The sequence below is a fragment of the Kogia breviceps genome, chromosome 1 (assembly GCF_026419965.1).
Source record: "Kogia breviceps isolate mKogBre1 chromosome 1, mKogBre1 haplotype 1, whole genome shotgun sequence".
NCBI classification, from domain to species: domain Eukaryota; kingdom Metazoa; phylum Chordata; class Mammalia; order Artiodactyla; family Physeteridae; genus Kogia; species Kogia breviceps.
The window spans coordinates 196,250,860-196,274,375 of NC_081310.1; the positions used below are offsets into that span (position 1 = coordinate 196,250,860).

Consider the following 23,516-nt stretch of genomic DNA (forward strand, 5'->3'; position numbering starts at 1 on the left):
GTGTTTACAGCCTCCCAGGCAGCAGCAAAGTTGTGACAACCCAAAAGATCTTCAGACGTCGCCAGGTGTCTTCGGGGCAGGGGGTAGGCGTGGGAGGGGGGGTGCAAAGCTGCTGCTGGTTATATATATATATATATATATGTGCATAAAGGATACAGGCCCCTCCCCAAGTCCCCATGGCGAGTGGCCCAACCCCCAGGTGACCTCTCAGCCCTCGGGGAGCCACGCTGGAAACCGTAGGCTCTGCTGCTGCCCTTTATTGATTCATCACGTATTTACATCCCATCAGGAAACCCGTCACGCCTCCACCCACCAGGGCCCTGTGGGTCTCCGCCGACCGGACCGCCCCCACCCCGGCCCAGGCTCGAGGCCGAAGCCGAGGCTCTGGACGTCAGACGTTCAGCAGGAGGGGCCGGTGCTCCTCGGCGGTGGCAGCGTCACCGGGAGGGACTTCGTAGACGACAAACAGGGAGGAATACAAGCAGCCCAGAAAGGACACCAGGCTGGAGAAGTACATCACCCCGCTGGCGCTGCCCACGGCCGAGGTCAGCGGCCCTAGCACCAGGGACACCAGGATCTGGGCCAGGAAGTACTGGCAGCTCAGCAGGGAGATGTCCACGCCCATGCCCCGCCGGGTGCCGTCGGCGCTGGACCCTGCAAACTGACCGGAGATGTGCGTCAGCCGGGCCGGGCCCCCTGCGGCCCGGGGACCCGGCCCCCGTGCCCAGCAGCTCACGCCCTCCAGGCCCCGCGTGCACAGGGGCCCGGCCAAGCCTGCGATAACGTTTGTGTTCTGAGATGACGACAGCGGGGCTGGCACGGGCTCTTCCGGCTCTGCGTCCCTAAAGGAGGTGCAGGGCCTGCCGGCCCGGCCCCCCCGCTCCAGCTTCGCCCTCCCTGAGCCCCGTGCTCCGCCGCCTGTGCGCTCAGAGACCCCGCCAGGGGCTACAGCGCGGCTCCTGCGGCCCAGCCGGCAGCACGCTGGGGGCCGGGGTGACACGCGGCCTCCGAGCAGAGCTGCCAAGGGGCAAGCGGGAGTGGCTCTGCCCCCAGCACAGGTCGCCTGCACCCCGCGGCCTGCGGCCTGGACCCCCCCGCCCCCGAGATGCAGCTGTGCTCCCCTCCGGGAGGCCGAACAACTCCCGCCCCGCCGACGCTGTGTTCCCACAGCCTCGCGACCCACAAATTGGTGTCACGTGAGTCCTGGGGACACCCGCCCGGCCCGTGGGGGCCACCGCCGTGGGGGGTCGCAGGGGAGCCCTGGACCCGCAGCCCAGCGGAGGCCGCGTGTCCGGAAGACCTGACGGGCAGCAGAGGCCCGGGCCTTCCGGGCGGGTCGCGTGGCCCAACGCCCGCGTCCCCTCCCGCGGGGCACGGCCGCCCTCCACCGAGAGCCAGCGCGGCCGCGTGCCCCGGTGACGGGGGCTCCCGGGAAGTGACAATGGGACAGCGCGCGCGGGCCCCGGGCACAGCCTGAGCGCCGCCCGGGGGGAGAGTCAGCCCCCCGGGGCCAGGCCCGGGGGAGGCGCCGGGGGCCGGAGCTAAAGGGGCTGCGGGAAAGGCAGCCGTCAGGGTGGTCTTTTAGTGCCGTATTGCAAAGCCTCAAAGTCACCGCCGAAACTCTACAGTGGGAGCGTTATTCGGCCCCAAGAAGGAAGGCGGTGAGGACGCGCTCGTGCACAGGGTGGGTGAGCCCCGAAAACGTGAGGCTGGGGGAAGCCAGACACACAAGGCCACCCGTCATGTGATGCCATTGACGGAAGCGTCCAGGGGAGGGGAGGGGGCTTCTGCTGCGGGGGATGAAAATGTTCTAGAACTGATGGTGTGAATGCACTAAAAGCCACCGAATCGCCCACGGAAATGGGTGAACCGTGAGGCATTGTGGGGCTTCTGCCTCCATAAAAGCTGTTACGGGAAAATCCACCCTGAACAAAATACCAAAATTTGACAGAAAGGCGGGATCCGTTTTCCTGAGTTTTCCTTCAGCCTCAGACGCCACCAGGACTCGGCTCAGCCCTGTCCCTAACCCCGTCTTTCAGTCCCCGAGCTCTCAGTGTGGATTTTTGGCACTGATGCTCATTTTCACAGAAACCGCATGCGCATGTTATTGACCTCGACCGCTGGGTTTTGGGTGCCCACACGCCCCCAGCCGACCCCAAAGCCCCGCGAGCCGCCTCCTTGCACCTCTCCCAACGCCGCCCGATTCCCGAGGCGAGCAGCTTCCTGCCGGGGTCGGTGCTCTGCCGAGGCAGCCTGACGATCTTCCCGTTTGCTCGGGGCCCCAAGCTGTGCGGCGGGCGGAGAGGCACCCGGGCGTGGGGGCCGAAGCCAGAGGGCCGCGCTCACCTGCTTGCTTTGGTAGTAATCGCACAGCAACGAGTAGGGCAGGGTGCACAAGGTGGAGAACAAAATCCCGTAGGTGATGCACAGGGACAGAACCACGTAGAGGTTCCTGGAAAGGGTGGCAAGCCCAGTGCCCAGGCCGAAGGCCAGGTAGGCGATGAAGTACAGCGTGCGGATGCTGAGGTGCTCCTCCAGCTTCTCCAGAATAGCTGCGACGCAGAGAGGAAGGTGAGCAGCGGCCCGCCGGGGGCCCCAGGCCGCCCTCCAGACCGGCAGGCGGCTTGCCCCTGACCGGGAGACCCGATCGGGGGCCCCGGGGAGCCAAGGGACCACTGAGGGGGTTGTCGGGATGGGCGGCAGGGCCTGGAACGGCCCCCTTCACACCCAGGGGAGGCCCCCAAGTGCGGCAGCAGGTGAAGGGGTCTTTGGGCGAAAAGATCAAAGAGGCTCGGGAGTTTAGGGTCTGCGGCTGAACCCTGAGTTCTTGCACAGACCGCAGTGCTTCTGTCGCTTTCCTAACACGAGGACACCGACAGCCCCACCCCGGCCGGCCAGTGTCTGAGGACCCTGAGGGGCCCGGCAGCTGGGGCTCCGCATGACGCCCCTTTCCGGAGTCAGATACCCCGGGGCCGCTTCCCCACGTCCTGGTGCCACCAGACACCCAGGTCCGCAGGGGTCCGCCAGCGAGAGCCAAGCGATTCTTTCTTAATATGGTCCCTCGACCTCCTACAAAAGTCCTGGTCCTGACCGTGGTGCTGGAGCTCACTGACGGGGTCCACAGTCTGCAGCCGTCAGCCCGAGTCTGGGCTGCAGCCTGTTTCTGTACCACCCGGAGCTAAGAACGGTTTTCACATTTTTAAGTGTTTAGAACAAGTCCAAAGAAGACAGATACTTTGCGGCATGAAAATCACCCGAACCTCCGTGGACATCAGCGAAGTGTTACTGGAACTCGGCCCCGTGTGGTCACCGCGCCGCCGGTCGCCCCACCGGAGCCTGTGGCCGGAAAGGCCAAGAGGCCAGACTCTCTGGCCTGTTACTGAAAACGTGGGCGGACCCCTGAGACGAAGTCTGGGGGCTGTGTACCGCCAGCGAGGCCACCACTGGGACGCCCCGGAACCCACAGGCACTCAGCACAGCATCCTCGGTCCGTGGGGCACCCAGTCAAACCTCAGGGTCGTCTCGACCTCCCCGCACCCATCCCACGCGTTCCACAGCCTCGCTCTAGCCTCCCCCACCCCCACCCCCCCGGTCAAACCTGCACCCTCCCTCCCCTGGACCAGCCACCACGAGAATCGACATGGGAAGGATGGGGTAGGGGTGGCAGGTGGACGGCACCCCCTCCCCGGAAGTGACCTCGTGGTTTGTTCCTGGGCCCCCACGTGTCCCTCGCTTACGGGCCTGACACCCCCCCCCCCGCACCCGGCCAGCTGCTTACTCAGGGCCGGACACACGCCCGTCCCCACCCGGCCCTGCCCCGCCGCGCAGCACCGGGCAGCGTCCCCAGCTGACCCCTGACAACGGGTCACTGGATAACGGAGAAAAAAACAGCGCTGTCTCCGCCCCCCCCCCCGCCCCCCCCGGTTGGGATGCTGTGTCTGCAGCTGTAAAGATACAACCTTCCTTCATCGAATGGGCACGAGCCACCCTGCCCAGGGCCATTATCACTCGCACGGAGGCCCCGCCCCCCGAGCCCCGCCCCCCGGTACCTGAGTAGAAGGCGGCGCTGAAGGCGTAGATGCACATCCCCCAGCAGCCCACGGTGACCCCGCTGTTGTATTTCTGATACGCTTCCGACGTGTGCGGGGCCTTGGGGTCCCCCTGAAATACCACCTCGCCCATGAAGTCCGTGTAGAAGAGCAGCATCCCCTCGAAGGAGAGCCACCCTGCGCGGGGAGAAGGGCTGGTGACCGCCGGGCGGGCGCTGGCCCGTGGCCCCTCCTCCGCCAGCAAGTGGTTTTGACCGATGATTGATTGAAGGGGCCCGTGAGTTTTGTCAATTCAACACTTAAACAAGGAATTACCTAGAGCTTCACCCCGCAGACATGACTTTACCGCTGTTCAAATTTTGTAGGTTTCCTACCCGTCTTTAAAAAATATATATTCTTCTAAACATAGGCTCTGTCGCGTGAAGGTTTTGTATTCTGTTCTTTCTCTGAACGTTATTCAGGAGGAAAGCTAACCCCCAGCTCCTCCTGTTTCCCCCTCCTCTGCAGGGGAGGTGAGAAAATGCCAGTGGGGCTCCAGCCACAGTGTGGGGGCAGGGGTCACCCGGTGACCTGGGAGAAATTCACTGGGAAGGGCAAGTGCTGAGAGAGATCTAATTGGCTCTGTTACCGAGAAAACCGCAGTGCTCCGTCCTCTCATCTCCACGTGCATTTCCTCTTTTACAGAGGAAAGGGGTGGTATTCGTGGGGTCTCTTGAACCCCAGTAATTATCATGCATGCTCCCTATACGCCATTAAATATTCTTAAACAGCCCCATCTTAAGGGCAGCAAAATATTTCGCAGTGTGGATCCATCTTCCCGTTGCTGGGCATTGACCCTTTCCCCCACCCCAGTCTTCGGCTATCTTGAGTCGTGCTGCGAGAAATACCTCGCACGGGTATTTGTGACAAAACCTCTGACCGCATCCTTGCAAAGAACACCAAATAGGTAGGATCTCTGGGATAAAGGTGATGGCATTTCTAAGATTCTTGCCTGTTCCCGGATTGCCTTCTAGAAGGTCATTTTGATCTACATCCCACAACGTTTGAGAGCCTAGATTATCTCAGATTCCTCATCATCCTCAGATGGTCAACACCCCAACAGCAAAGAGACACCGAAGGGCGTGGAGGGCAGCTGGGGCTTCTCGGTGGTCGTTCGAAAGCCGAGCCTGTGAACGTGAGGCCGGCACCAGACGTGTGTGTCTCTGTGTGTTTGCGTCTCAGCTCTAAGCGTGAGGGGTCCAAACTGGCTTAAGACACAAGTCCCACCAGTGGGAAGGTGGTGTCCCCCTTAACTGTGAGCTGCCCGAAGAGCCTTTGGTGCTGAGGATCTGGGCTCCGGGGAGACCCGGCCCTTCCTGGAGAAGATCCCTCCCCGCGCCCCCCCCGCCCCGCCCGTCCCCACCACATCCTGCCCCTGGTGACGCCTGGGGAGGCCGAGCGGAGGGGAGAGGCCTCCGGGCGTCCGGAGCCTTGCCGCTCACGCAGGGCCCGCCGAGGGGGGCGGGACACGCGGGAGGCCTCGCCGCGAGCTCACCCAGGAAGTGGTTAAGGCAGAGGTGCCGCAGGGCCTTGGGCGTGTTGCAGATGGTGAAGCAGAGGTGCCTCATGGACGGCGGCTGCCCCGACGGCTCCCTGGGGCCCGTCAGCTCGCTCTCGTATTTCACGCCATCCAGTAAGATGTTGGCCACCTGCAAGGGAAGCCCCCAGAAGGTCGTCCTCAGAGCATCAAACCCCAGGCACCCCTCGGAAGCGTGTGTTTTGCTTCGATGAGAAAGTGAACCAGGAACACAAACCCAGAGGCTGGGAGGGTTTGTCTTCCTGGACGGGGAGAACCGGGCACCAAACACCACCCGAAAGAGAGAAAATGACTTTAAGACGTCTCTTCAGAGACGGGAGCGGCTGAGAATAGAGTCTCCGTTCGCGGTGCCTGCCTGTGGGCCGCAGAGAGTAAGCTGAGACCCTGCCCGACGTGGAATACGTTTGAAAGGAAAGAAATACGGGTCAGTTGAAATTCAGACATTACGAAGTCTCATCTTTTCTATAAGAGAGGATGTAGCAGACTGATTCCAAGGGGACGGGGCATCTGGACAGGTGGACTCCCACCTACACAGGGGTGAGGGCGGCCAACGGAGCCCGTGCAGGGAGCCGGGCACCCAGGCCGCCCCGCGTCACCAGCATCCGTCAGGGCAACTCCATCGACAAATACGCTCACCGGCTCAGTTTGCCGCCTGTTCCCGGCACGACAAGGCCTTGCCCCACCGTGGCCCCGTCCGGGATGGGGGTGCAGACAGCAGCCAGGCGAACGGATGCCTCTGGGAGCTAGACATCTCGAGGTGGGGGGGAAGGTGTCTTACTCTGGTCCACGCGGGAGCCTGTGCTGGGTCGGCAGCTGGACCTTCCGGGTGGGTGAATGCAAAGGAAGGGAACAGCCCACGATGTCGGTTCCACGGGCAGCTGCATCAACAGAGCTTGTCACCCACAGCTGCCGGAGGAAGACTTCGACTGACACCTATGTCCCCACTGAGCCCAGAGGCGTTCACATGTAGCTCGTGAGCTTTACTTTCCTCCACAACTGATTCGAGAATGGAAAGTTTTAAAAGGATTAAGAAGAGATTTTTCAACCAGAATTGAAGGACTGTATCTAGAAGCCAGGTGGAATTTCGGGACACAGGACAGGATGACCCAGTGGTGACAAAAGGCTTGATGAACTACTCTGCTGTCGTTAGGAAGGAGGGTGACTTGCCCTTGACTCGAGCAATTAGAGAAGAGGCTTTCCTTTGCCAACGATGGGATTTCTCCCGGCGATTTTCGGTTCTTCAAACGCTTTCCAGATCGGAGCTCGTGGACGCTGCCCACGGGGGCCTGGGTGCTCCCCTGCAGGACAGGCGCCCACCTGTGCAGAGCCCTTCCTCGAGATGGGACGAGTTTAAGACACGATAGCAGTGGCCCTAAGGCCGGCTTGCGGTAACACACAGGAGGCGCGGTTAAGCTTCAGAATTTAACAACGAGGCGAACGTGCGTGGACACCTCCCTGTGTCAGCCTCCCACGAAATCAGGGGGTCTCTTCCGAGGCACGCGAGTGTGGGTGGGGATGCCTGACACGTGACAACCGTGTCCAAGGGGCAGGTCCAGGTCACCCGTCTTCAGAACTGCCCCCCTGGGGGCCTGTACAGGCTGAACAGGGGTCATAGGCTTTCCGCTCAGGAAACGCCATCCCCTGGATGGCCCTGAGGGCAGGGAGGCCCCCACGTCTACTTTAAATGAGAGCATCACTCTCTTTAATATAAAGTAGCCTCTTCCAAGATCACGGACGCTGAAAGCAGCTAAAATCCCACATGTCAGCTCGTGGCCTTCCAGCCAATCCCACATACAACACAGACAGCCTTCCGGAAGCTTCTCTGCTTCCCACAACATGCCCGCGCCCTTTGGGATCCGGAGTACTGACAGCCTCTGGGCTGGTTGGTTAAGGTTCCCCACCTGGGGAGGGAAGGAGGCCCCAGAAACAGCCGCCAGGGTTTATGTTTTGTTTCTGTCCTTCAGGAGGACTCAGCTCGGTTGGCACTGGGTGCACTGCACACAGCCAGAGGGGGCTCGACGTGGCGGGGAAAAGACCAGGAATGACCGCAGTACACGTGATTTTGTAACAAACTCACCTGATTACCCCTGGGCAAACGTAAGGGTGTTTAAAAGAGCCACCCCTTCGCTGTGGCCAGTGTGTTAAAGCGCGACCCCCAGCAGAGACCCTGAATGCATCTGTGGGCTCACGTCGGGCCCAGAACCTCGACACTGACGGGATGAAGAGGACGAGGATGTGAGGCTGGGGATGTCCCCGAGGCCCGTCTATTAGACCCAAGTCCTTTCTGATTGATACGCCCAGATGGGCCGGGAATTTCCTTCCAGATCATCTGCCGAGGGGGGACCACGCACAGCGCCCTCTGACCCCTGGCTCCCCCCTCCCCCGGCCCCCGGACGTGTGCTTTTTACCTGTTGACTGAAAGTCACGTTCCTTCTCCTGCTGGTGTCGGGGCCACCTCCTCCGGCTGCGTCCGGGATGGCCAGGGTCTGGGGTCTCTTAAGGATGCCGGCCGACCGCGGCTTGGAGGTGTCCAAGGAGCCCACCCTCAGCACGTCCCCGTCGGGGCCGGTGGCCAGGGCGACGTCCCTCCGGTCCCCGAGGCCGCGGTCCCGGTGGTAGAAGCCATCGGGGGCCCGGGGGAAGCTGACGCTGATGGCCTGCCTTGGGGCGCTGCCGGGGGTGGCCAGGTGGCCGTCGTGGCCACCCGTGAAGCAGTCGATGAGGACGCTGTCTATGTTGGACGTGGCGAAGGTCGAGGCGAACTCGTTGATGCCCGTCAGAGAACTGTCCCTGCTGATGAAGCTGCCGTACTTGGGTGTGAGGGGGCTCAGTGGGGAGATGGGGCTCGAGAAGTTGGTGTGGAGGCTGCCGGCCGGCGGGCAGGCGACTGTCTGGCTGGCGCCCTCCTCGCCCAGGATAGGAGGGGAGGGGGGCAGCTGGAGGCTGGGGCTCTTCATGGCCGGCCTCTTCTCGCCCGGGGGCCGCAGGGGTCTCTCGGGGATGCTGACCAGGGTCAGGACAGTGGTGACGCTCAGGATGACAGCCGTGAAGATGTAGATGACCCGCAGCTGCCCACCCAGGGCTCTCCCGAAGCCGGTTTTATCCCAGTGGATCCCCCCGACCACATATCCGAACCCTCCTCCGAGACCTGGGGAGAGAAGCGGGGCGGGGAGGGGGGAAGAAAGCCCCCAAGGAAGGTGTTAGCTTCCTTACTTGACTTGTAAGACCCACCCCAAGGACCCGGAGGTATTATCGGTCCCACCTACACCCCAAAGAAAAGGAGAAGAGAATGGGATTTCCAGGGGGACCCTGGGGGACCCGGTCCCCTGCCCTTGAGGGCCGCCTGCCCACACTCTGGTCCCCTCTGCACACAGCGTCTTAGGAAGACGAAGGCGAGTGTCGACACTGGGTCACCTGTCCCCTGGGAGTCCCGCCCCTCCCCCAGCTTCAGCGCGGTGTAAACACGGGAGACCTGGCCCCCAGCACACAGACCACTGCACGTGTGCCCGCGGGAATTCGCGTGGCCACCCCTGTCTCGCTCACCTGGCGACATCGTCCTGGGTCCTGACCACCATTAAGAGAGTCACCCCTGGGCTTCCCTGGTGGCACAGTGGTTGAGAGTCCGCCTGCCGATGCAGGGGACGCGAGTTCACGCCCCGGTCCGGGAGGATCCCGCATGCCACGGAGCAACTAAGCCCGCGCGCCACAACTACTGAGCCTGCGCTCTACAGCCCGCGAGCCACAACTACTGAGCCCGCGTGCCACAACTACTGAAGTCCGCGTGCGTAGAGCCCGTGCTCCCAACAAGAGAAGCCACCGCAATGAGAAGCCCGCGCACCGCAACGAAGAGCAGCCCCCGCTCACCGCAACTAGAGAAAAGCCTGCGCGCAGCAACGAAGACCCAATGCGACCAAAAATAAAATAAATAAATTTATTTTTAAAAAAAAGAAAGAAAGAAAGTCACCCCTCATGGGTCACCTGTGGTGGCCGCTCTCCGGGCGCTGGAGCCATCGGGGAGCAGGAGGGCTGCAGGAATCCGGCCCTTTCCTCTCATGCTGCTCACGATTCCACGGCCTCAGGGACCCAGCAAAGAGCCCGTGGTTCACACAGCTCAACATGAAAATGTAGGTGATGCCACATGGTGCCCGGCCAGCGGCAAAAGACATTCTCACCTCCAGAAAGTGCCGCTTCCTCCCACCCAGCGCTGGGCTCCCAGGGGCAGCGCAAAGCCAGGCACCAGGGCTCCGCCCACCCAGCCCCTTCGCTGCCACATCGCGCATCTTAGGTGCTTTTCTATTTTGAGTCCAGCTATATTCTCACCAAGCTACTGGCTGAGATGAGTAAAACTCTTGGTTTACTCTTGGCCGCGCAGGGGAACCTGCATCCGACCAGCATGGGCCCTCCCTCCCCTCCACTTGGGGAGACCCAGCCGCGTCAGGAGTTGGCCTTTTCAACAGAATCGCCTGTGGAAAGGCCTGGACTCAGACACATTCAGCCCAACCTTCCACATGTCCCTGTGGTGGGACATGACCCCGAATCTAGTTATTTCATGGCTTTCTGTAGAACCTCATTTGTTCTAGACTCTTCTTACGGACCTCTTAATCTCATATCCAGCGCCGCCGCCAGCTTTATTATTCTTAACTTTCCACATTCATGGTCCTAATTAGCTTCCCCCACTCCTTCTGAAGACACAGGTGCAGTTTGGTGACCCTTAATCAAGGTCAGATTTGCGAGAACTTTATAAACTATTTTTTTAAAAAAATGGTCGAAGCGATACATTTGCACAGTTGAGGAACTATACTCAACACCAAAGAAACACACAACCGGATTCAAACAAACAATGGGCAAAGGACTTGAATAAACATTTCTCTAGTGACAGAGGCGTGGCCGACAAGCACGTGGAATAATGCTCCCTATGGTCACCCATCAGTAGGGAAATGCAAATCAGAGCCGCAGTGAGATACAACCTCACGTCCATTAGGATGGCTACTATCGCACAATTTTTAAAAACCCAGAAAACAGTAAGTTGACGAGGAAGTGGAGAAATTGGAACCCTTGTGCAGTGTTGGTGGGGATTTAAAATAGCGCAGCTGCTGTGGAAAACAATAAGGAGGCTCCCCAAGAAACTAAAAATAGAATCACCCAGCAATTCCACTTCCGGTAGAGGCCCCCAAAGAACTGAGAGCAGGGTCTTGAAGAGATATTTGTACACCCATGTTCAGAGCAGCATTATTCACAATAGCTAAGACATGGAAGCAACCCAAGTGTCCATCAAAGGACGAACGGATAAGCACAGTGTGGTCTATAAATGCAATGAAATATTATTCAGTCTTAAAAGAGTAAGGAATTCTAACATACGCTACAACATGGATGAACCTTGAGGACATTATACTCAGCAAAATAAGCCTGCCACAAAGACAGATACGGTGTGATTCCTCTCACATCGGTCCGCTAGAGCAGTCGTATTTGTAGAGACAGAAAGTAGAATGGTGGCTGCCAGGGGTGGGGGAGGGGAGATTGGGGGGTTATTGTTTAATGGTTATAGAGTTTCAGTTTTACAAGATGAAAAGCGTTTCGGGGATGGATGGCGGTGATAGCTACACAACAGTGTGAAAGTATCACAGAACCGTACACTTAAGAATGGCTAAGATGGGAAATTTTACGTTATGTGTATGTTAACACAATTTTAAAAGAGAAATAACAACCAATTCAGAGGAGTACAGATCTTCATGTACTTACTACAGAATTACATCCTGATAAACCCATTGTCAGTTGAAAATATCATAAGATGAAAATGCATTTAATACACTTTCCTACATATAAAATAGATCACCAACAAGGACCTACTGTATAGCACAGGGAACTCTACTCAATATCTTGTAAAAATCCATAAGGGAAAAAATCTGGAAAACAATATATGTATAACTGATTCACTTTGCTGCACACCAGAAACTAACACAACTTAATCAACTATATGTCAATTTTTTAAAAAGGGGGGAAAAAGAAAATGCGCTGAATACACCTAACCTGCTGAACATCATCCTTAGCCCCGCCTACCTTACACACGCCCAGATCACTTCCATTAACCTGCAGCTGGGCCAAAGCATCCAACACGAAGCCTGTTTTATAATAAAGTGTTGACTGTCTCATGTAATTGACTGGTGACTTTCCTGAAAGTGAAAACCAGGACGGTTCTCAGTGTAGGGCTGTTGACCCTCAAGATCACAGGGGGGGGTGAACGGGAGCCACCACCCAGCTTCACAAGAGAGGATCGGACCGCATGTCGCTAGCCCAGGAAAGGGCAAACTTCAAATTCAAAGTACAGTTTCCGCTGAATGTGTATAGCTTTTGTCAAGGCAAAAAAAATCGTAAGTCAAACTGTCATAAGTTGGGGACTGTCTATATAAGATAAAAAACGAATTCCTTCTTCTGACCCTCCAAACTCCTGCCTGCCTGGACCCACGCAGAAGCTCCCTGGACCCATGTGCATACGGGATTGTAAAGAGAGATGAACAACGACATTTTCTAGAAGAAGCGACGGAGGCTTGGAGAGGCCAAGCGCTTGCCTAAACCCCACCACGAACAGGAGGAAAAAAAGCACAAAACCGATTCAGGATTTCAGCTCCTGGGCCACCCCGGCCTCTTCATACAGGTCCTACACACATGACATCTTTCCCTGGATTTTTAGAAATCTTTCCCATTGCTATTTGAAATGGGATTGTTTACTTCCATTTTATTTTGGAACAAGATAAGTGTTTTATATACAAACGCTAGAGGTATTGATTTTTATATGATACTTTGATAAGAAAAACATCATACTGAATTATCTTACTGTTTTGCAGTTGATTCCCTTGAAGGTTTTGTTTGTTTTATTTTATTTTTTAAAATTTTATTTATTTACTTATTTATATTTTTGGCTGCGTTGGGTCTTCGTTGCTGTGCGCGGGCTTTCCCTAGTTGCGGCGAGCGGGCGCTACTCTTCATTGCGGTGCACGGGCTCTAGGCACACATGGGCTTCAGTAGTTGTGGCACGCGGGCTCAGTAGTTGTGGCTCGCGGGCTCTAGAGCACAGACTCAGTAGTTGTGGCGCACGGGCTTAGTTGCTCCGCGGCATGTGGGATCCTCCCGGACCAGGGCTCGAACCCGTGTCCCCTGCATCGGCAGGCGGGTTCTTAACCACTGTGCCCCCAGGGAAGTCCAAGCACAGACTTTTTATTTGTTTTCTTTTTTCTTTCAATTTTATTGAAGTATAGTTGATTTACAATGTTGTGTCAATTTCTGCTGTACAGCAAGGTGATTCCGTTATGCATATATTCTTTTTCATCTTCTTTTCCATCATGGTTTATCACAGGATATAGGATATAGTTCCCTGAGCTGTCCAGTAGGGCCTTGTTGTTTATCTATGTTATATACACTAACCCCACCCTCGTGGTCCAGCCCTCCCCAGCACCCCTCCCCTTGGTGGTCATTCCTGCCTCCTTCCTGACTTCAGTGGGACTGTTCTCGTGTCTGGCATCAAGACGGCACAGGTGTGTGTGTGTGTGTGTGTGTGTGTGTGTGTGTACACACAGTCAATTGTCATTATTCACGGATTCCATATTTCAAATCTACCTACTCAGTAAAATTGATTTGTAACCCCAATAAATACGTATGTAATATGCCCAATCACTCTCGGATACGTGCAGAGCGGTGAAAAAAACTTTTTCTGCCCGGCTTGTGGGATCTTAGTTCCCCGACCAGGGATTGAACCCGGGCCACAGCAGTGAAAGCACCAAGTCCTAACCACTGGCCCGCCAGGGAATTCCCAGAGCAGTGAAAGAGTCGCCCGACACACACGGTCCCGGCTAAGACTTTCCACAGTGATGTTCTGCCTTCTTGTTTCAACTCTCACACTGTCAGCAACCATCCTTTTCATAGTCTATGTGGGTGCTACATATTGGTACTTTTGTGCGCCTTTTGGGTGACACGCTGTTTACTCGACAGCCCGCAAGTGTAGCGCTACCGCTGTCTAGGGTTCCCAAGTGCCCGGAGCCCGCGATGTGTCTTAATGGGGAAAATATGTGAGTTAGACGAGCTTCGTTCGGGCACGAGTCAAAATGCTGCTGGCCGTGAGTTCAATGTTAATGAATCCACGATATATACTAAATAAGATGTCTTTCAACAGAAACACACAGAACAAGGTTATGTATTGATCCATTGACAAAAATGATGTGGCCAGAGGTTTGCAGGAACCTAACCCTGTATGTCTCCGTGGGCCGTGATTCGAGGTTGGCTAATTCAGAGCTTGTGACACCTTTGAATGACACAACTATCTGAATGACGAGAATCAACGATGTATAAACACTACTTACACACGGTTATGTACACACGTACAGAGCTATATACACACATATATGCACATATATCAACGAGATATAGATATATATATAAAGAATGAAATAATGCCATTTACAGCAACACGGATGGACCTAGAGACCTAGAGGTGATCATACAAAGTGAAGTAAGCCAGACAAAGACAAATATCATATGATATCGCTTATATGTGGAATCTTAAAAAAAATGATACAAACGAACTTATTTACAAAACAGAAGTAGACCCACAGACAAAGAAAACAAACTTCTGGCTACTGAAGGGGAAGGAGCGGGGAGGGTTAAATTAGGAGTTTAGGATGAACATACAGACACTCCTATATATAAAATAGATAAACGACAAGGACCTACTGCATAGCACAGGGAACTCTACTCAATATATTGCAGTAACCTATGAGGGAAAAGAATCTGAAAGAGGGCTTCCCTGGTGGCGCAGTGGTTGAGAATCCGCCTGCCGATGCAGGAGACACGGGTTCGTGCCCTGGTCCGGGAAGATCCCACATGCCGCGGAGCAACTAAGCCCGTGAGCCATGGCCGCTGAGCCTGTGCGTCCGGAGCCTGTGCTCCGCAACGGGAGAGGCCACAACAGTGAGAGGCCCGCATACCGCAAAAAAAAAAAAAAAAAAAAAAAAAAAAAAAAAAAAAAAGAATCTGAAAGAGATTCAGATTATATATATACATAACTGAATCACTTTGCTGTACACCTGAAACTAACACAGCATTGCAAATCAACTACACCTCAATAAAAAAAGAAATACAGATTAAGATGTAGATATTGTAGTGTATAATATGTGTACTGCTGACGTGTGCCGTTTGAGAGATGCGCGTTCAGGCACTTCCGCGCTCGCCCACGTCTTCGAATTTCGTCCCCGCTGCACAGAGCCTTACCTGCCAGGAGGGCGTGGATGTTCAGGCCCCGGTCCTGATCGGCGGGGCCGCACACGTCCATCATGTACGCGTGGCTGGGGCTGTCGGCCGAGTCCGCGCTGAAGTCCATCAGCGCCACGCCGCACACGGTGAAGAGGATGCCCCACTTGTGGTCGTGGGCCGTGTCGGCCAGCGCCGTTCCGATGTCCCTGCCGTTGAGCAACAGCGAGAGGCCCAGCAAGGCGCCTGGGAACGGAGAACAAAGTCACCGGGGAAGCGCTAGCCCGGCCCTGCCGGCCCCGGCGGCCACCACTGCAGCCTGGAATCTTTAGGGCCCCAAGAACTCCTTTCTAATCAAACCTTAAGCACTTGGATCAGGGTTTTTACTTCATCAAGCATAGCAGGAATGATATAGGCTTTAGTAACTCTTTTTTTCTGGCCGTGCTATGCAGCTGGCGGGATCTCAGCTCTCCAACCAGGGATTGAGCCAGGCCCATGGCAGCGAAAGCCCGGACTCCTAACCACTAGGCCACCCGGGAACTCCCCTATTAATTCATTTTTTAAAAAGTGATCCAAATGAGATATTTTCACGGTTAACCCAGACTGGATTACAGGGTGCTTCCCGCCAGCACACCAGTGACACGATCTGGATAACTGTTTTGGTCAACACTCTTTTAGGTTTTCCTAAGAGGAAGCAGTTGGGGCCTTTTTTCTTTTTTCCATTTTATTTCAATTCCAAAACAACAGACCTATAGCCAGGACAAGAATGAAAGGGCGTCTCCTTCCAAACCTTGAGGTACATCGGTCACTCCAAGCACCCAACAGTGGCTGCAGTAGGAATCCTGAAACAGAGCATGTGAGCGTCACTGCTGGGGTCCCCACGTACCATGGGGACCAACACTGAAGCAGCTTCATCAGATTCCTGAAACACCTGCGCTCAAACGTCCCCAGGGCATCCACAGAAAAAGATGATGAAAGAGTCAGCAACGGACCCCTGAGCTAGAGAACAAAGGGCAGACAGACTCTTGGAATCACTCAGCTTCTCCTTAGATTTTCTACTTAGGCCCCTACAAGGCACGAAGGAGCCATGACCTTCTTGGGAATCCAAGAAAGACCAGGCCCTCCCAGACCCCAACCACCCGCAGCCGTATTGCTTGTCTCCTCTGATGACACCGCCTGGCACGGGATGGTGGGATCCTTGGGGTCCGCTGAAGTCTGGTCCTTTTTCTGGTTTAGATAAAGTCACTTAAGATTCGGGGTCCGACCGGCCATACCTATGTTCTGCTACAGCCCCACACAGCTGCGGGACTTACTCTGGCCCCTCCCTTGTCCCCTGGGGACCCTCCAGCTGCCTCCACGGAGGTTTCTGGAAGCTTCTGGGGAGCTTTCGGAGGCCATGGCCAGCGGGCCGAGCGGGGGCTCACCGAGGATGGGGCTGACGAACCACACGAGGCTGTAGAGCTGGTCGGGAAGGCCCATCTGTAGCAGCACCGGGGTCACGTACGCCGTCTCCATGGCGTAGCTGAACTCGATGCCGAAGAGGACGCAGCCGTTGAAGAGCAGCTCCCGGAAGGACCTCTGGGGGTGCAGGTCCCCGAAGTCCACCAGCTCAATTGGACACGGGGTGTTCGGGGGCGGGGGCGGCGACGGCCGGATGCACTTCCTCCTCTTGGGGTGTCGTTTGAAGTTGTTGGCCCGGTGGCTGATGTGCTGGGTCATGGACCCCGAGTAGCCAGCGATCGGGGGCCTCCAGAAGTCCGGAGGGGTCAAGGAGGGGAAGAGGGCCTCTCCCGGAGGGGCGCTGCTCACCGCGGGGATCATCATAGGGGGGGCCGGTGGGAGCTCCTGCGGGGAGAGCCCGTTTGGGGGCAGCCGTCACCCGTGGGGCCGCCACCGCGCGAGCTCATTTGTCCCGGCGGCGCTGTCCCTCCGTCCCCCGTGGCACCGCTCACCCGTCCACGTGGGAAAGGTGAGTTCACTCGGGGGCCCCTTAGAGCCGACCCCGAGCCCCCGGGGTGGAGCCTCTGCTGTAGGGGTGGTGTTCCTGGGCCTCACCTTCCCATCGGGGCAGCCCACCTGCCCGGGGAGACCAGAGCCAGAGAGAGGATCAAGTCCTTCAGGCCCCTGCGCTAAAACGCAAATGGACGGTTCCCCAGGGGGGCCCAGCAAAGAACCACGAGGAGTGGGAGCCACCAAGAGCCCCGCGGCTGCCCTCAGGCTGCAAAGGTTGCCGGGCTATTTTAGGACCTGTGGCCCATTTCCAGGGCTAACTTTGCCCTCCCCTGCAGGCCCCAGGGGGGCAGAGGGGGAGACCGGGCACCCTGGGGGGAGACAGGACTCACGGGCACCCTGAGCGCTTGCAAGTGGCGAGGGGACAGCCCTTCCTTCTCCAGATGGAGAGTCACACCCTCCCTAATACCTGGGTTTACTCTCCACCCTAAGCCAGAGGACCCAAGCCTAAAAGCAGCCGAATGAGTTTCACTCAAGTCTTTTTTCCTTTTACATCAGCTGGACAAATGAATTTTCAGTCGAGTCAGAAGAACTGAGACTTTCATAGTGTTCGAAATGCTCTCTTTAAAGAAATAAACCGACTCCCTGAAACGTGCTTGTTATAGGCAACACACTGAATAAGGATACAGTTTACCAAAAAAAAAAAAAAAAGTGAGGGACAGACAGAATCCAGGAGGGTGAGAAATAGAGTTTCCTCCATCCTCAAATTATTTTTTTGAGGAATTTTCGCAATGCCCTCACCCTGGGTAGGGAATTAGCAGGCGTGTAGGCTAATTCACAAACACTTCTGCCCCCTCTGTCCCCCACCTCCCTGGGGTTTACAATGTGTGCCACTCGGAGACCTGCCCTTGGGCATCCAACGGTTTTCACGGCTTAGAAATTAATCTAGATTGTAAATATTAAAGGAATAGATTCTAGCATGTTGACCTGTGCGTTTTAGCCAATGTCAATTTTACTAAGCACAGGGAGAGGAAAGCTACTAAGATCAGAGGGAAAGAGACAGATAAAAACATGAGAGGGCTTAGACAGAAAAGGATACCATAAACAAGACGAAAAGACAACCCTCAGAATGGGAGAAAATAGTTGCAAATGAACCAACTGACAGAGGATTAATCTCCAAAATTTATAAGCAACGCATGCAGCTCAAAAAACAAACAAACAAAAAAACAAACAACCCAATCCAAAAATGGGCAGAAGACCTAAATAGACATTTCTCCAAAGAAGACCTACAGATGGCCAACAAACACATGAAAGGATGCTCAACATCGCTAATCATTAGAGAAATGCAAATCAAAACTACAATGAGGTATCATCTCACACCGGTCAGAATGGCCATCATCAAAAACTCTACAAACAATAAATGCTGGAGAGGGTGTGGAGAAAAGGGAACCCTCTTGCACTGTTGGTGGGAATGAAAATTGATGCAGCCACTATGGAGAACAGTATGGAGGTTCCTTAAAAAACTACAAATAGAACTGCCATACGACCCAGCAATCCCACTACTGGGCATATACCCTGAGAAAACCATAATTCAAAAAGAGTCATGTACCAAAATGTTCATTGCAGCTCTATTTACAATAGCCAGGACATGAAAGCAACCTAAGTGTCCATCGACAGATGAATGGATAAAAAAGATGTGGCACATTTATACAATGGAATATTACTCAGCCATAAAAAGAAACGAAATTGAGTTATTTGTAGGGAGGTGGATGGACATAGAGCCTGCAATACCAAGTGAAGTAAGTCAGAAAGAGAAAAACAAATACTGTATATTAACGCATATATATGAAATCTAAGAAAAAAATGTCATAAAGAGACTAGGGGTAGGACGGGAATAAAACACAGACATACTAGAGCATGGACTTGAGGATATGGGGAGGGGGAAGGGTAAGCTGTGACGAAGTGAGAGCGTGGCATGGACATATATGCACTACCAAACGTAGGGTGGATAGCTAGTGGGAAGCAGCCACATAGCACAGGGAGATCAGCTCGGTGCTTTGTGACCACCTAGAGGGGTGGGATAGGGAGGGTGTGAGGGAAGGAGACACAAGAGGGAAAAGATATGGGAACATATGTATGTGTATAACTGATTCACTTTGTTGTAAAGCAGAAACTAACACACCATTGCAAAGCAATTATACTCTAATAAAGATGTTAAAAAAAAAACATGAGGGGGGAAGTTCTGCATTGGGTTTGACCTCTCTGACACAGCTCACCCCATCTGTATCACAAAAAAGTAATCGCCTAAGTTTCCTTTGGAGTCCTTCCTGGGAAGTAGGCCCTAAACCTGAGATGACATTCCCAACATTGATAGGTTTCCTTACAAGAACACTTGTTATTTACCAAGATAAATAGTAGAGGCTTTCTTTCAAAATTAGTTTTTAAGCTTTAGAAATGAGGACCTTATTTCTGACTTTAACTTACTGTACACCCTCCATCACACTCTTGCTAGTCGATAACTTCTTTATGAATCACTCTGAAATTCCTTATCACTCCAGATGTGCATCCCAAACTCCCTCACTACCCCACCCACTCGGGGATTGTCTTCCTTCTCCTCAGAAGACACCAGTGGTAGAAATGATTTATTCTAGAGATATCCCAGCAGGATTCAGAACAACATGTTAACACAACAAACCATCCACCCATCCACCCATCCACCCACCCATCCACCCATCATCCATCCACCCATCCATCATCCATCCATCCATCCATCCATCCATCCATCCACCCACCCATCCATCCATCCACCCATCCACCCACCCACCCATCCATCCATCCACCCATCCATCATCCACCCATCCATCCATCCACCCACCCATCCACCCATCATCCATCCACCCATCCATCATCCATCCATCCATCCATCCATCCATCCACCCATCCACCCATCCACCCACCCACCCATCCATCCATCCACCCATCCATCATCCACCCATCCATCCATCCATCCGTCCATCCATCCATCCAATTATCCATCCACCCATCCATCGTCTATCCATCCACCCATCCATCCATCCATCCATCCATCCACCCATCCATCCATCCACCCACCCATCCATCCATCCACCCATACATCCACCCATCCATCCATCCATCCATCCACCCATCCATCCATCCACCCATCCATCCATCCATCCATCCATCCATCCATCCATCCACCCATCCACCCACCCATCCATCCACCCACCCACCCATCCATCCATCCATCCATCCACCCACCCATCCATCCACCCACCCACCCATCCATCCATCCATCCACCCATCCACCCATCATCCATCCACCCATCCACCCACCCACCCATCCACCCATCCATCCATCCACCCATCCATCATCCACCCGTCCACCCATCCGTCCACCCATCCACCCACCCATCCATCCACCCATCCATCCACCCACCCACCCACCCATCCATCCACCCATCCATCCACCCATCCATCCATCCACCCATCCATCCATCCATCCATCCATCCACCCATCCATCCATCCATCCATCCATCCATCCACCCATCCACCCACCCATCCATCCACCCACCCACCCACCCATCCATCCACCCATCCATCCACCCATCCACCCATCCACCCATCCACCCATCCATCCATCCATCCATCCATCCATCCGTCCACCCATCCATCCACCCATCCATCCATCCACCCATCCATCCATCCATCTATCCATCCATCCACCTATCCACCCATCCACCCATCCGTCCACCCACCCATCCATCCTTCCACTTCCCCATCTACCCACCCATCCTCCCATCTGGCTGAGTACTGAATACCAAGACACTGAATTTATAGAGATAAAAGAAAGACATAGTTCTTGCCCTCAAGTTAGGTGAAACAGTGGAGGAAAGACATGCAAAGCAGTGGGAACCATCCATGCAGAGGAGCTCTGTGCACCAGTTGGGCACAGTGGCGATGTGGTGATGAGAGATGAACCCATCAAGAAGGGATTTGTTGACCAGGAAGACTTGGTAAGAGGTAGATTTCACACCAAGATGACAGGGAATGACATAACCAGCGAATCAGTCTGCTCTTGCTTCTAGGAAAGGTTTATCTTATGACCTTAAAAAAATCCCATGCTCTCCTCTACAACAAGAGCAGAGGTACCTAAGAACTATGCAGACAAGTAATACTTCGTTAAAAACATAATCCACTTATGAAGATTAAGTCAAGATTAAAAAACATTTTTTTTAAAATTTAAGCTAAGCATCTTGTTTATGTTCCTCACAGGTCTCACTCAGGCCCTTGTACATAGTAAATACTCAGGAAAAATTGGCTGGTGTTGCCTTCAAAAACCCAGGTGGTTGTTAGCTGTCCGTGGAGCTTCATTCATTAAGATCCTAGAAAGAGAGGAACCGCTGGAATACCGCATAATAAGACTGTCTCCTTAGAAGTCGGAAGGAGGACCTTAGCCCAGGTGTGTCCGAGAGCTGAACCTGACTTCACCTGTCTGGTGACAGCCCCGCACCTGCCTCAGTGGCTACCTCCCTCTGCGCCTCTCTACCTGCCCCTTAAGGCACACGACGCCTCTCTTTCCTATTGGCATTTTACCCCCATAAAGTGAACTTAAGTGAACACGCATTAGAAACCTTCCCTTTCATTTTAGAATGAAGAACCATGGGCCCTGTTTGAAAGAAGTTTGGCCTTACACAGCATAAGGTGGAAGTGTATTTTTGAAAAGGGAGGATTTTTGACCCACTTAAAAGGGACCATGTAAATAGTCCATGTGTCTACGTGTGATGTGACAATTTCACCATCACCTGCCCACCACCTCCACCTTTAAAGCACAGCCTGCAGCCTGTCCTAGCAAAAATGAGACCCTCACCGCCCCCATCCTACACCCCCCCTGACACACATCCAAACCGGAATTAAACCTGAGCTTGAGCAGTCTTCACTAAGCCTTCCCCAAACCGGGTTTACCACTTTTATTTAAAAATACATATATTAAGGGCTTCCCTGGTGGCGCAGTGGTTGAGAATCCGCCTGCCGATGCAGGAGACACGGGTTCGTGCCCTGGTCCGGGAAGATCCCACATGCCGTGGAGCAACTGAGCCCGTGAGCCATGGCCGCCAGGCCTGCGCGTCCGGAGCCTGTGCTCCGCAACGGGAGAGGCCACAACAGTGAGAGGCCCGCATATCGAAAAAAAAAAAAAAAAAAAAAAAAAATACATATATTAAAAGCTGTCCACGAAAGTTCATTCTAAGAACTATTTAAAATTCACTCTTGAGTGTTATAAAAAAAGAAAGGAAAAATGTAAACTAGTAAAATAGAATTTTAAGACATTAATACAAATATTCATCAAACCATCTCTGTCACACTGTATTACCATTTACTCAGCCACCCCAAAAATGTGCACATATTCCTGGGCCCCCCAGGTTATATGCTGGGTCCACTGTGCTTCTAGAATACAGAGGATGTTTCAAGGAATGACTCCCCCAAATTGTGGTGGGGGTGCCTAAGCAGCAATTGATTAATAAAAATAAACTATGTCCCTGTAATTTGAATGCTTAAAATTATCCCACTCTGACCTCAAATCATTTCCTCATTTCTCTACGCGAAACCAGGCTTCCGACTGTGGGGTGACGCGGGCCACAGCCCTCCCCGCTCTTCCTTCTACCAATTCTCAAAGTTAATACTTCAAGGAAATCTTCCCAGGCCAGTAAAGGGCTCTGTGGACTTCAGGGGATATATTTAATCAGCTTGGTTGCTCAATTGTATGTCGCCCACTTCTCACTTTTGATCTGTGGCAATCTGGCCCCTACCTGACAGCCAATTGATCCCCTAACCCCTGGTGAGGCACACATTGAACTTTCATCAGCACCTCGTTCTACTTCCCTATAAAAGCTGAAAAACACAAGCATTACGATGACCCCACAAACAACTTGTCGAGGACAGAATGAACCGAACCGCTGTAACCCTCCCGTTTCAGCCTCAGCAGATTACCCTTGACAAGAAAGCAGAAGTCCTTGGGGCGCCTCATACCCTTAATCCTGGGAGGCTGAGACAGATTATACCAGGGCCCCAGCCATCCAGAACGTTCATTAAGCCTCTGGCGGGAGGTGAACCGGAAGCTGATGATACCTGCCCAGGTGACCCGGGAACGGGCCTCCGGCACCAATGAGCAGAGCTTAAGCCCGGGGCAATTCCAGTGTTTGGTCTCTTTCTTCGCAAAGGTGAAATAAATCTGTCACCCAACAGCTACCCTTCTCAGGACGGGAGAGTTCTGCACTCAGGGCGCTAGACGTGGGCTCCACTGACAGTTCAATTAATTAGACATCCAAGAGGAACAAAGGTCTCGGTGCCAACCTCCAGTCCCAATCCTGGCACTCTGATTACCCTGGGGCCTAAGCCGCGACCCTCCCAGCACAGAGCCGGGAAGCTGTGCGGAGGGCACAGGAGGAAATGGAGGTACCTGTGGGTCCAGCCAGGAGGCATCCCTTTCCGAGGCCGGGGTCCTGCCTGCCCCGTTCGCAGCTCGGGTCCCGGCCCGGCCGCCCCCGGCCCGCCGCTGCTCCTGCAGCATCACCCCGCGGGGCGGGGCCGTGACGTCATGGCTGCATCCTCGCCAGGCTGCATCCTCGCCGCCTACCGCTGGTACCCGCAGAGCATCCTTAAAGCGGCACAGCCCTGCAGTCCGCCG

The 23,516-nt window shown here is 54.4% G+C and overlaps 1 protein-coding gene across 4 annotated transcripts; it reads right to left on the bottom strand.

The window, feature by feature from the left end:
• Positions 1–242: 242 nt before the first annotated feature.
• SLC45A1 (solute carrier family 45 member 1) lies at positions 243–23,516 on the bottom strand. Of its 4 annotated transcripts, none has more exons than XM_059052234.2 (9): positions 23,289–23,516; positions 16,287–16,707; positions 15,612–15,704; positions 14,884–15,108; positions 8,034–8,773; positions 5,584–5,737; positions 4,050–4,226; positions 2,347–2,552; positions 243–661 (listed from the first exon to the last, which is right to left on the bottom strand). In XM_059052234.2, exons 1-9 carry the CDS (start codon positions 23,397–23,399, stop codon positions 392–394), a joined length of 2,397 nt encoding a protein of 798 aa, XP_058908217.2. In that variant the 5' UTR covers positions 23,400–23,516; the 3' UTR covers positions 243–391. The 4 variants fall into 4 exon arrangements, with proteins under 4 accessions (XP_058908217.2, XP_066874228.1, XP_066874234.1 ...); XM_067018127.1 differs by having other exon boundaries at positions 243–654; positions 23,289–23,440; XM_067018133.1 differs by having other exon boundaries at positions 15,653–15,704; positions 23,289–23,426.